Source organism: Dasypus novemcinctus, chromosome 5, assembly GCF_030445035.2.
Source record: "Dasypus novemcinctus isolate mDasNov1 chromosome 5, mDasNov1.1.hap2, whole genome shotgun sequence".
Lineage (NCBI taxonomy): Eukaryota > Metazoa > Chordata > Mammalia > Cingulata > Dasypodidae > Dasypus > Dasypus novemcinctus.
Genome location: NC_080677.1, coordinates 124,844,691 through 124,858,883, shown reverse-complemented (window position 1 = coordinate 124,858,883; position 14,193 = coordinate 124,844,691). Strand labels below are relative to the sequence as shown.

At 35.1% G+C, this 14,193-nt stretch overlaps 1 protein-coding gene and 1 non-coding gene across 5 annotated transcripts in view; one reads left to right on the top strand and one right to left on the bottom strand.

Annotated features, from left to right (window-relative positions):
• TPK1 (thiamin pyrophosphokinase 1) overlaps nt 1-14,193 on the top strand; it is a 293,158-nt gene that overhangs the window by 107,054 nt on the left and 171,911 nt on the right. For all 4 annotated transcript variants that reach the window (XM_004461903.4, XM_058297511.2, XM_058297512.2 and 1 more), the window contains exon 4: nt 11,233-11,302. In XM_004461903.4, the coding sequence (XP_004461960.1) occupies nt 11,233-11,302 (70 nt within the window). The remainder of the gene's footprint in view (nt 1-11,232; nt 11,303-14,193) is intronic.
• Nucleotides 5,112-5,216, bottom strand: LOC111764961 (U6 spliceosomal RNA). Its single transcript, XR_002797431.1, has one exon. It is a non-coding gene; the product is annotated as a U6 spliceosomal RNA (small nuclear RNA).

Genomic DNA, 14,193 nt, shown 5'->3' with positions numbered 1-14,193 from the left:
GTATCTTCTTGGGTGCAGGGATTTATCTAACAAAACAATATAGGATACATGGTATGCATTTCATATGTATCTGTTGAGTGACTCTTAAAAGTGATGTGTATTTTGACAGTTTTGACTAATGCCTGCTTTTTCTTATAATATACCTTCATTTGTCTTTTCTCCCTGTTGTATTTGCCTCTAATTGTTGTGCCAGTTGATAGGCCTTCTGCTTTTTATAAAGATAGGGAGAGGCAGTTTGTGAGTGTTTAGTGGTCCTTCTCACTCACTACATCCAATTCTCTCTAATTTGTTTTTATTAAACAATTTATTTATATTAGTATAGTACATTTGTTATAGTTCATAGAGAATGCTCACATATGCGTACTGTTTTGTTTTTTGTTTTTAGTTATAAGAAATTTTAATTTTTTCTTTCTCTCCCCTCCCCCCCCCAGTTGTCTGCGCTCTGCGTCCATTTGCTGAGTGTTCTTCTGTGTCCGCCTGTAGTCTTGTCAGCGGCACCTGGAATCTGTGTCTCATTTTGTTGCGTCATCTTACTGCGTCAGCTCTCCGTGTGTGCGGTGGCACTCCTGGGCAGGCTGCACTTTTTTCACACTGCGTCGCTCTCCTTACGGGGCACACTCCTTGCGCATGGAGTTCCCCTACATGGGGACACCCCTGTGTGGCATGGCACTCCTGTGAGCATCAGCACTGTGCATGGGCCAGCTCATCACACGGGTCAGGAGGCCCTGGGTTTGAACCTTGGACCTCTCATGTGATAGGTAGACACCCTATCCACTGGGCCAGATCCGCTTCCCATGTGTACTGTTAACCACAGTCATTTTTCATTTCCATTTCCTTTTGCTCATTTCTTAGTTTTGTCTTCCATGTGCCTTACTGAATTTTCAGTAATGCTCATTCTGCTTTAAGCAGCTTCTTGTTTAGATTTCTTTAATGAGCTCTGCAAGCTCATTAAAATCCATCTTGTTATGTGGTTTTGCCATATCTTGCAAGAACTGTTGTAATTCTTCTCATTTAAGTTGAATTAAAAGTGATAATTCTTGTCATGATTTGCATCTGTTTGGTGGCAACATATTTCTGATGACTTTGCTCATCCATTTTTCCTGTTCTCCAACCCCTTATTCCCTCTTTCTTCCCTCCTCTTCCTTGTCCCTCCCCCCATCCTTCTTTCTCCTAACTTTTTCCTATTCTAGGTTCTGTGTTAGTTTCTTTTTATTTATCTGTGATTGAATTGAATCCTACCTGGATCACATTTGAAATGGAGTAATATGGGGTCTGGGAGGACAGGATTAGCATGAATTCTTCCTTGTTGACAGTGAAGCACCTTATGACACAGGATTGTCTACATGAAAGTGTTTTAACCTTTACTGGTTACTTGCCAGTGCACTGGTAGCCAGAAGTCTGTTGACAATTCAGAGTATCTTTCTTTACCTTGCCTGAATCTACAGCCAAAGACCTCTTCTCAGCATCTTCCTATACCCCTGCTTGAGGTTCACTGCCTTTGATAGCTCTTTCCCATGTATTGTAATTAGGGGTGGTAGATTTTTGTCTAGTTTCATTTAAGATAGAATTTCCATTCCCTTTTTCATTCTGCTGTAGTTTGGGATGATAAATCTGAGAACAGAAAGGACAGAGACTTCTACTTTGCTCTCTTAAAATTTTTTTTCCCCCTTCAGTCTTTGAGTAAATTTATTCCATCTAACAAAAGCCTTCTTCAGAGTAATGCAATGTATTTGGCTTCTTGGTTCGCTCCTCTCATTCCTTTTGGTTGTTTTTCTTTTGGCTATTAATTGGTTTTACATGAGGACTGAGTTTCACTATATATAGTTTGGTTTCCCAGATGTGTTAACTGTGAACTAGAGGGGCTTTACAGTGCTGGTTGAGGTTTGTTTTAAGGCAGATCGTGGTATTGCACTTCTTAAAATAATTGTAGGGTAAGTATTTCCACCTCAGTTAATTTCTTTGTGCATATATGAGGTTGTATGTTTTGTGAATTATTAAAACAAGCTTGAAAATATCTTTTAAAAAGAATAAATTTTAATAAAGAATAAACTTTAATAATGCCATCCATTCCCAAGACAGTGTTTTCTTTCTGTTATTGACTTCTATTTTGTTGCTTTTTATGTTCCAAGTATCAAAGATGAAAAATATATATATACTTGGTGAGGGAGGAGAGCTGTTAGTTTCTATCATCAAATACTAAAAGCGAAAAACATATTGCAGCCTAGATAAAAAGGAAACAAAAAGCAAAAAAATTACCTGCAAGTCATGGCAAGTAACTAACTGCATGTACTTCCATGCAGTACTTAGAATTGTTTCAAACAATGAAACATTTATTATTATCCATCAAGCTTGCAAGCTGCTCTCCATTCATCATGTTTGCGAACAGCAGCAGAAATATTTCTTTAACATGAACCCAGTGTAATTTCCAGCTGTTGAAATTCATTCTGTTTTTCAAGTCCTATTAAAAAATTATAATTTAAAAACAAATCTCAGTAAACCCCCTTTTGCTCTTTTTACATTTCAGTGGTCTTTTTTCTTTTAATTTTCACTCATGAATAAGTGTCTAATAAAGCTTGTGTTTGAGGAAGAACTAAAATAAATAAAAGAGATTCTAATTTTGCAGGCTTTTCATTTCCCAGTTAAGGAAAAAATCATGAATAGCCTCTAAAAGAGATAAAAAACTAGCTATAATATTATATATTTTTGATTAGGTGCTCTTTGCTGTAATATGAAGATCCTATTATTCTCACATAGATTTGCTTCAGAACCTTATGCAAAAGCCTAAAAGAGTAATAGGGTCATTTTTGCATTCAAGAGATGGGTTTTGTGCTGGATGCATTTTGAACCTCAGAGTCATCTTTCATTGTCCTGCACTTTTCATCTCTCTCAGCCAATACGGTCACTTCCACTTCCTTATATATCTCTTTGGTGCTACCACTCTAGTCTAAGCTACCAATTTCCCTGAGCTACAGCAATAGCCTCTTAGTAATTTCATTACTTCCACTAGCTAATTTATACTCTTGTACTCCTTTAACCTGTTCCCAACATAAAAGGAGGACTGGTCTTTAAAATGTAAGTTAGGATATATTACTCAAAACTGTAAATGACTTCACTCTCTACTCTCTTCTTTCCCATGGCCTGCATAATCTGGCCTTTGGCTACTTCACAACTTCATTTCTTACTGCTGTTCTCCTGTCTGACTAAGCTGTGAGGCTACACTGATCTTCTTGAGATTGTTTTAAGGGCTAAGCTTTTTCATGCCTCAATAAATCACCTTTTAAGGATTAAAATTAATTTATTTCTAAGAATGCCCTGATAGCCTATACTTGATCTTAGCCAAAAGCCCAAGAAGCAATAACTGAGACAGCCTAGAAACCAAAAATCATTCTTTGTTCTCCAAACCAAGAAACACTTGTTAGTTAATAAAGCATTCATTCACTGCTTTATACACTTTGTTCTTAAACTGACCTTTTCCTGACACAGCTGTAACACTTAGACTGAAAAAAACCCAGTGGAAATTTTGGGGAAGTTATCTCTTACTTTGAAACTGAGACCAGTGATCTGATCCAATCTCTCTCTCTCTTTTTTCTCAAAGCATTGTCTCTAATTTCTCTCCCCCTTCTTTCTACTCATAGCCTTCAAGTTATCCCCCCCCCCTTTTTTTAATTCTTAAGGAAGTAGAATAGTTTATGACTGTGCTCAGTTAGAAAAACAACCCTGTTGCCAAATTATTATGTGAAACTTTCAACATTAGTTGGTAGTAAAAATATAAAATCATTTCTCAGTTTTTAATTATTTGGCATTAAGACATATTGCAGTAGTTAACCTATTAATGATTATTTCTTAGGAAAATAGACTTGCTTGCTAGAATCTACCACTTAGTAAATGGTGTTAAAAATATTTTCATTGGAGGTACTATACAAGGTAGGAGATACAAGCTGATGGTGCTCCCCCCCCCCCCCCCCCCCCCCCCCCCCCGCATCTGTAAAAGAAGGTAAATAAAAGTATTGCATTTGTTGTGTAACTGAGGATCTGATTCTGATGCGATTTCACTTTTGATAAATAACAGTAAATCTCTCTTTTGAAACATTGCTTACACCTAGGTTCTGCAATTTGTTACTACTAACTGTTCCATAAAAAGGAGAGAGGAAAGAATTCTGGTGCCAAAGAAACAGACCAGGGAGGCAAATCAGATTTTTATTTAAACTCTTGATTTTGCCAACTGGAGCAGCCACCATTCTTTTATTCTGACTCTTCCTGTTTTTTGCTCATTTCCAGAGATCTGCTGCAATCTGAGTATCTATAGCTGCTGCTTTATTGATGTTTTTATATTATTTGGTCAACTGAGCTGATAGAATTTGTCTCACTATAGTGATATCTGTGGGATTGTTGCTTCTCATCTGACTTGGGAGATGATGCAGACTTACCAGTTAGAAGGTCCTGGCTTCAGCTGTTATTACTAGAGGCAATAATTCAGTAATAAGCTTTTTAATGAATAGATGGCACAAATAGAGATGCTACGGGATCATGCTAGAAGATTGCCTAGAAAATCACAGTTATCCATTATATCATATGAGTGGTCTTACTAAAGATTGGAAGGCTTTTGAAAGCCATAACAGAGGATACGATGATAGGTCTGTATCTGGGGTGGATTGAAGGCATTTTAGCTAGGACCTTATTTGTCAGTTCACCTGGCTTTGGTAGTTAGGTAGTGTAATTTCTGGGGATAGAGTAATTTCTAGGGAATAGAAATGAATAATCTGCTTCACTTGGTAATTTTGCTTTATAGCTATGTATATTGTGAGACTCTGGGAAGCCTGGTGTTTCTTTTTTTAGATTAATGGGTGATTTTGCCCTCCAGGAGACATTTGGCATTGCCTATAGATAGTTTGCTTGTTATAAGTAGGAGTTTATACTTGGATCTAGTGAGTCAAGGCCAGGGGTGCTGCTGAGCATCCTACAAAGCACCAGGAAAGAATTAGCAGATTCCAAGGATCAATTGTGCTGAATTTAGAAACTCTGTTTTAGTTTTCTAGGCTGCTGAAAGCAGATACTATGAAATGGGTTGGCTTAACAATGGGAATTTGTTAGTTTACAGGTATTTTGCTTTTTTAAATATGGAATGTGTCACAAATTTGCATGTCATCCTTGTGCAGGGGCCATGCTAATCTTCTCTGTATTGTTCCATTTTTAGTATATGCACTGCTGAAGAGAGCATTAGCTTAATTTTTTGTTTTGTTTTGTTTTAAGGAGGTACCAGGGATTGAACCTAGGACTTTGTGCATGGGAAGCAGGTGCTCAACCACTTGAGCTACACCTGCTCCCCCTATCTTACAGTTTTGAGGCTGAGAAAAATCAAAGCATCATTGAGGTGATTCTTTCTTCCCTAAGACTGACTGCCAATGATCCTTGACTCCTCTGCCATATGGCAAATCACACGGTGAGGGTGTCTGCTGGCCTCTCCCTTCTCTTCTGTGTTTCCTTGCTTTCAGCTCTTACTTCCACGGCTTTTCTCTCTCTGATTTCATTCCATTTTTAAAGGACTTATCCTGAATGAGATGAGTCACACCTTAACTGAAGTAGCCTTCAGTTCAAAAGGTCCTAGTGACAATGGGGCCACACCCACAGGAATGGATTAAATTTAAGAACTTTTTTTTTCTGGGATACATACAGTTCCAAACCACCATGCCCTGTAGTAGTAGTAACAGCAACAAAGATCTATTATATGTATTAATATTCACTGTAGATTGAGCTTACATTTTTTACCACTTTTTCCCTTAAGAATAACCAATCCTTAATGAAAAACTAATGATTGAGATTGCACTCTCCCTCATTTGCCCCTAACAGCTCACATTTGAACAGACACACTGCCTCACTTGCACAAGTTTTCCAACATTATTTGTGAGATATTACAAATAATGTAAGCTTTTAAAATAATTCTGTTAGTATTCTAAAAATAAAACCTTTCATATAAAACTCAGAGTTTATGTAAACATCCATTGATTATGTCTTTCAGTACTCCTGAGCAATGTAAACTGTTGCTCTCTTGGAGAGCTTACATTTACATGAAATGCTTTGAATGAAAGCTTTTCCACATGAAATAATGTCTTGATAGGAATCTCACACTAAACAATCTCTGTTAAGTATGTATATGAATTACCTGATTTGGACCATAATCAAGACTTAGGTGATGATATGTACACATTATTAATCTAAGTACTTAGGAAAATTTACAACTCTTCTTAAATTTAGGCTTGCTCGAAACAAGATTTGATTCATAATAGGTAGCATTCTCTAACTAATGGAGAGGAGGATTCAGTGTCTTTGAAGTAGAAGTAAATATTTGCATTAGTTAGGGATCTATCTGTTTCAGAGAACCCATCTCAAACTGGCCTAAGCCCCAAAAGGGAATTTATGAGTTCACATAATTGAAAAGGCTAACAGTTGTCTTTAACTACGGCTTGATACAGAGACTCAATATCTTCTCTTCTCATAACTTTCCTTTTACCATATTGGCTTCATTCTCAGGGTCACTAGCCCATCATAAGTTCAAGGTTCCAGGCCAGTAGAAAAGGGAATGTACAAAATCTCTGTGTCTCATTATCTTTGATTAGGTCATCTCTCTGTCTCTGAATTAGTTACTGTGGGCAGGAGATCATAATGCTCTAATTGGCCTGAATTGAATCATATGCCCAATCCTGGATTTGGATGTGGATTTAATGCCACTTATAGGAAGAGAGTGCAAGAGTATAGTTCCCTGAGAAAAGAAAATATTTATACTAACCCTGCACTTTTCCCTGGAAACCCCACTATAAACAAATTTCTTGTGAATATAAATATATAATGTAAAAATGAATGCATTTATCATTTTACATATGTGTGTTTTAGTTCTTGCTTTTATCTTTGACCAGAACAAACATGCATATAATCATACAGGGATCCCATACATTATCCCAACACCAGTACCTTGCACTGTTGTGAAACAATTGTTATAAACTGTGAAAGAGCATCATCAAAACATTTCTGCTAACCAATATTACGTTTGTTTGTTTTTCCCCCCAACCCACCCAGTTAATGACACCCTTTATTAGTATTATATTCTTGTTGTATTAGTCAGCCAAAAGGGTTGCTGATTCAAAGTACCAGAAATCTGTTGGCTTTTATAAATTGTATTTATTTGGGGTAGAAGGTTATAGTCACGAGGCCCTTATAAGTCCAACTCAAGGTACCATAAGAGGTACTTTCTTACCCAAGGTCATTTGCCACATGTTGAAGCAAGATGGTGGGCATTGTCCGCAAGGGTTCAGCCTTCCTTCTTCCTCTTAAGCTCTGTGGGTCCAGCTTCTTCCTATCTCAGCTGTAGGCTATCATGGGCCTCGGCTTTCTTCCCAGGGGCTCATTTCTTTCTGGACTCAGCTGCTCTGATCACTTCACAAAACCAGCTGTAAACTATCAGGCGAATGGCTAATTTCTCTTCTTGGGACCTCTACCATGTCTGTGGAACTGTCTCTCTTCCTCCGTGTTCTTCTGTGTATCTACTTCTGTCTTCTTGATTGAGTGTCCATTTATATAGCCCACCAAGGTGGTGGGGACTCAACCCTGCATGCCCTAATGACGTGGCCAATCAAAGCCCTAATCTTGATTTAATCAAGTAAACAAAAAGCCTTTGAATTTAAATCAGTCCAAGCTTATCATGCCCAGAACAGACCAGTTTACAAACATAAAATTATCTCTTTTTGGAATTCATAAATAATATCATACTGCCTCACTTGTTAATGAGAGAATGTTCTCATGTGTTCGGTTAACAATGTCCATCTTCTACCACAAGATTCATTGTGTTATACAGTCCCATTCTTTGTACAGTCCAATCAAAGTGTACACTGAGTCACTCTCATATTCATCACAGAGTTGTGCTGTCAACACCTCAGTCTATTTTAGAACATTTTTATTACTCCAAAAGGAAAAATCACATACCGTCATATATCCCCCTATTGTTGTCCATTAGAATTGATATATCTTCTTTGCATGTTGTAAAAAATATTACAATATTACTTTTAGCTATAATCTGTAAGTTACATTAGTTGTAATTTTCCCATATACTTAACACTTAACAATTTTAAAGGAGAACATTCTTATGCTATTAACTACAATCTTCATCTACCACCAGTATCACTGTTAAACAGTCCCTACATTATTTTCTATCTTCCTTTCAATTAAAATATTGCATCCACAGACCAACCCTTTAGCCACAATCATCTTTGTGATTTTAATATGACTTATGTCTGGATTATTTCACTCAACACAATGTCCTCAAGGTACATCCATGTTGTCATATGCATCCCAATTTCATTTCTTACAGCTGAATAATACTACATTGTACTACATTTTGTTTACCCACTCATCTGTTGATGGACACTTGGGTTTTCATATTAGCAATTGTAAATAATGTTGCTGTGAACATCAGTGTGCAAATGTCTGTTCACATCCTTGCTTTCAGTTCTTCTGAATATATTACTAGTAATGCTAGATCATACAGCAGTTGTATATTTAGTTTCTTGAGGAACCACCAAACCATTTTCCACAGAGGCTACACCATTCTACATTCCCACCAACAGTGAAGGAGTGTTCTTAATTATCCACATCCTCTCCAGCACTTGAAGTTTTCTTTTTTTGTAATAATGGCCACTCTGTAAACTGTGAAATGATATCTCAGTGTAGCCTTGATCTGCATTCCCTTAATAGCTAGTGATATTGAACATGTTTTTCATATTGCATTTCTTCTTTGGGGAAATGTATATTCAAGTCTTTGGCCCATTTTTTAATTGGGTTGCTTTTCTTTTTATTTTGAGATATATGATCTCTTTATAAACATGGAGATCAAACCCTTATTGGAAAAGAAAAAAAAGAGAAAAGGAAAAGAAAAACTTTTATTGGATATGTGCTTTCCAAAAATTTTCTCCCATTGAGTAAGCTGCCTTTTCATCTTCTTTACAAAGTCTTTTGATGCGCAGAAGTGTTTGAGGAGGCCCCATTTATCCATGCTTTCTTTCGATGCTCGTGCTTTGGGTATAAGGTTTAGGAAATTACCGCTTACCACAATATCTTGAAGACATTCCCCTACATTTTCTTCTAGGAGTTTTATGATTGTAGCTTTTATATTTAGGTCTTTGGTCCATTTTGAATTAATTTTGTATAAGGTGTGAGATAGGACAATCCTATTTAAGATGAGTCTTATTTAAGTTCTTGATAATCCTTAACTACTAAAAGCTATTATTTCTTGTATTCTCATATTACTTTAACCATCAGTTTTTACATAAAAAGGTCCCATGAATTTGATTGTTTTGTTTACAGAGAATTGGTTTATATACTCTGAGGATAATTATTGATAATTTCCTTTCTGTTTCTATTAATCATTCTTTTCAGTCTCCCTAATCAGTTGTTCATTAACATTTTATATGTGAGGTCATCACTCTCTTTTAGCTTTGATGGTTGTGAACCTTTAGGTTTTTAAACATTTTTATTTGCTTTTGAGTTTTTTAGTTAGAGAAGTGGATTTGAAATTAGAGGATACCCTCCATCAGTGGTACATTTGTCCCATTTTTTATAATTGCACTATTAACTATAGTCCATTGTCTACAGTAAGGTTACTTTTGCATTGTATAGTCCTATGTTTACTTTTTTAAATGAATTTTTGGGTTTTTTTTTTTTTTTGCATTTTTCCCTTTATACTTGTGATTTTTTAATAATTTTGCTGCATTTTTTCCTACCAAACAATTTTATTGATATGTATTAATAAAGCATACAACTCCTCCAAAGTGTACAATCAATGGTATTTGGTAAAATCACATAGTTGTACATTCAGCATGTCAATCATTGTTAGAACATTTTCATTATTTCATAATGGTAATAATAAACAAAAAACAAACTAGAAAATTCTTCACCTCTCAATCTCTCTGCTTCCCCTGCTGTACATAGCTGCTATCTGGCTTTTTTTTTTTTTTTTAATTTATTTACTTTAAAGAAACTTTAGATTACATAAATGTTACATAAACAATTTAGGGGATTCCCATAGCCCCACCCCCTCCCCCTACCACACTTTCCCACATTAACAACATTCTTCATTAATGTGGTATAGTTTATGTGGAATATCTTTCAGCCAGTTTGTATCCCTGGATCTAAGATGAGTCTGTTATAGGCAGCATATAAATGGCTTATACTTTTTTATCCATTCTGTCAGCCTATATCTTTTGATTGGGAGTTTAATCCATTCACTTTCAATGATATTACCCTAAATGGGTTATTTTCATCTGTCATATCATATTTTCATCTTTTTACTCTTTTGGTTATCCTTTCTGCTCTTCTTTCTTCTATACTCTCCTCCCAGCTTCTCTCCTGTCATTTTCTTTCAGGCTCTAAGCATTCTTTTAAATACTTCCTCCAAAGATGGATTCTTTTTTATGAACTCTGGTAGGTTCTGTTTGTTTGTAAATATGTTAACTCAGCTTCATATTTGAAGGACATTTTTTCCAATAAAGATTTCTTGACCGGCACTTTTTCCAAGGGTGATAGGCAGATCAACAGCGTCAAATCATAGAGTGATAGTAGTGATAAGGGATGTGAAAGGATGAGATAAAAACCCAAACTAGAGAGGCAACAGGTTGTATTTAATATTAGTATTCTTCAAGTGAATTTTGTACCACCTTCACAATTTTTATAATATTCACTTATCTGTATTATTAATTTTTTAATAAAATTATCTTCATGCTTGTCATTTATTTTAAAGAATTTTTATATTACAATACCAATTTTACCTGTTATAAATAAAAAGTACCTGTAAAAATTATTAAAATGCGGGAACAAAACATTGTAAGTAAGTTTTAACTATATCCTGTTCACCATCAGAGAGCCTAAGGCCTGCCTCTACTATAAAGTAATAAAAGCAAGTTTCTAGAGAAAATGAAGATGCCTTAGCACCACATACAAACTTCTCCTAATCAGAGTAACAGAAGGAAATGCAAATAACAAACTGGATGTGATTCTGCCTTATTTAATGACTTGTTTGTGTGCTGTGTAGAATCATTTTGAGTACAAATAGTTGTGTTACTAGCTGAACATAAAATTATCCAAGGAGGGACAAGTGACTGTGTCTTGTTGTCTGCTTTTTAATGTTAATTATTTGAAATATATTGTTAAAAACATCCCAATGTTAAAATTTTTTTTTTCTCTTTGAAGCTATTTTAAAAGCCTGTGCTGATGGAGGTGCCAACCGCTTATATGATATCACTGAAGGAGAGCAGGAAAAGTATGTATTCTTTTTAGTCATTGTCCATGTTATTGTCCATAGTGCCATTATTCTGTTACCATTTATTTATTCTACCCACTTCTTCATAAATGGCCATTTTCCTCCAAATTTCTTTGCAGAAAACAAACTCAGTGAGAGAGGGCTGCTTGATTATTTTTTATTATTTCTTTGCTTTAAATGATATCCCTTAGTACAACTATACCAATCACATTATTTTTAAAAGACACCTACTACTACTTCAAAAGCTTTGTTAAGTAAAATTAGCAAATATTGACATTTGTGAGGACATTGAACATTGGCTAAAATAAAATTTCATTGACAGTTTATTCAGTTAAATGAATGAAAAACATTGTTTTAGGAGATTTTTATGTTAGTGTTGAGTAAAGCCCAGTATCATTTACTCTAACTTAATTACTTTTGAGTTATACACACTTTTAGGTGATTTGTGATGAGTGCTGTCTGGTTTTCCTGATCTTTGCATGCTAAGCTTTTTTTAAGAAAAGATATGTTTGCTAGAAGTTTTAAAATATTTCTCATTACCAACATTTTTGTAGTCTAACCTCTTGGCAAAAATGAGAATTTGTGGTCTATATGTAAGTAGACTACCTATAAAATGTAGTTTCATTTCCATTATATGTGTTATTAAATATATTGAACTGTTAATAGTTTGAGAAATCATCTCCTTTTCCCTTTGCAGAAAGTATACCCTAGATGTGAGTTAAATATTTGTATATTTTAAATCATCTATTTTTCTTTATGGCTTCCAAAGGTTTAACTTTGTCCTTTTAAAATTGGAGGTGCTTTTTTGAAAGCTTATATTTAAGTTCTTGTTTAAAGATATTACCATTAGGGGAAAGTCAAGTTTCCTTTGCATTTGAGATTAGACATACTAATGCCTCAGGGTCTGAATGCATTATCAAAGAATAAAGCAATAGTGACAATAGGAGATAGTTTAAATTCTTGGCATTTTGTGCTGCCTTTTTTTTTTTACGGATTCCTCTGACATGAAAAATTTGTTAAATATTTAAGTATGAATTGTAAAATGTTCCTGAGCTGGTTAGTTAAAGAGCATAATGCCCATGGGGCCATACTTATGAACTGATTACTGTTGGTTCCATGCCTATAGCCTGCTTGCTGCTGTAGCTCATGAATGTCAAAAGGATATCAATTAAGGGAGTAGATGTGGCTCAGGCAGTTAGGACACCTGCCTCCCACATGGGAGGTCCCAGGTTTGGTTCCTGATATCTCCTAAAGAAGACAAACAAACAACTAGCAGACATTGAGCAAAACAATGAGCAGATGAGAGAAAACAATGAATAGACAGCAAAAAAACAAACGAGCAGGGAGCAGATATGGCTCAAGCAATTAGATGTCCTCCTCCCACCTGAGTGGTCCTGGTTTCCGACAAAGCAGACAATGAGTGAAAAAAAAAAAAAAAAAACCAATAAGCAAAGAGATAAGGGAGTCTTTTGGGTGGGGGGTGGGGTGGGGAAAGGATATCAATTAAAACAGTACTTCCTAACTATTGCTCTTTGATTACAAGAACCATCTAGGATATTTGTTAAAAAATATAGATTTCCACATTATTTATATTTAATGGGTTGGGCTGGTCACTAACATACCAGAATAATTTTATTCAAATTTGAAAGCAAAACACATGACAAGATTTGGGTAGTGAGTACAAATTTCAAAATAATTATTATCTAATTTTTCTCAATATATTAATATCTTCTGACTTTTATGTGATTTACCCAGTAATCTGTCAGAACATATGCAGACTTGCTCAATAAGGCACATACTTTTCATTAATTTTCTATGAAATAATGACACATACTTTCCATTGATTTTTCTAGTTGTAATACTGTGTTTGCTTCTGTTGAGGGTCGTGGCTGGTGTGGGTGAGGATAGAGTCTTTAAGAGGGAGAGAAGTGAAAGAAACCATATACAAAGTACTACATATTATATGATTCCATTTGTATAAAATGTAAATATAAATCAATTTATAAAGATGGAATTAGATTAGTGGTTATGTAGGGCTCGGAAATGATAGAGTGGTTGAAAGGTGACTGCTAAGACCTGTGGAGTTTTTCTTTTTGAAGAAATGAAGTTTTTCTAAATTTTTTTTGTGGCGATGAATGCACAATACTGATTATACTAAAAGCCACTGATTATACACTTTGGATAGATTGTATGGTATGTGACTATATCTCAATAAAACTGAAGCTAACTCCTGGTGGAAATTAAATCATTGGAATAAATTTCATTAAATCCAAACCCTCGAAAACTGGATACAGGTTACTTAACATAATTGCTATAAATTGTATTTTTAATGGAAAGGTTTCACAATGAAAAGAAAAACATAGTCATGAGTTTTTAAAAAACCAGGTATGGTTTGTGTACCACTTGTTGACCTGTTCTTATTCATTTATGTACTTAAGGTCCATATTTGAATACAGTGTCTCATAATTATGCAATCAGATATGAATTTGTTTCTAGTTACAGAGAAAAATAAATACATTTGTAATGGAAGGAAGGAAGACTGTAAGAGAGTTGCAAGGTATACATAGGTATCGTACTGAGGCAAAAATCAGTGGTGGCCTTAGAGATCCAATTCTGTACTCAAAGGTATTAAACCCTTCCACATCATCTTTCATAAATGTTTATCTTTGTTTGAAATCTGAAAGTGGCCTCCCTCCATCAGGCTTTGTTTTATTTTTAGATAAAGAAGCCTTCAAGAATTTTTCTTAATGTGAAAAATAATACATAATTGAAAATATGTTAATAAGTAAGGAGAAACAAAAAAGAAGAAATAATTTTTATCTGTTATTTCTTCCTAAGAGGAAGGAGCTGCAGTTAGTCTACCTATTGGTTTTGTCCTTTGGAGCAATGGA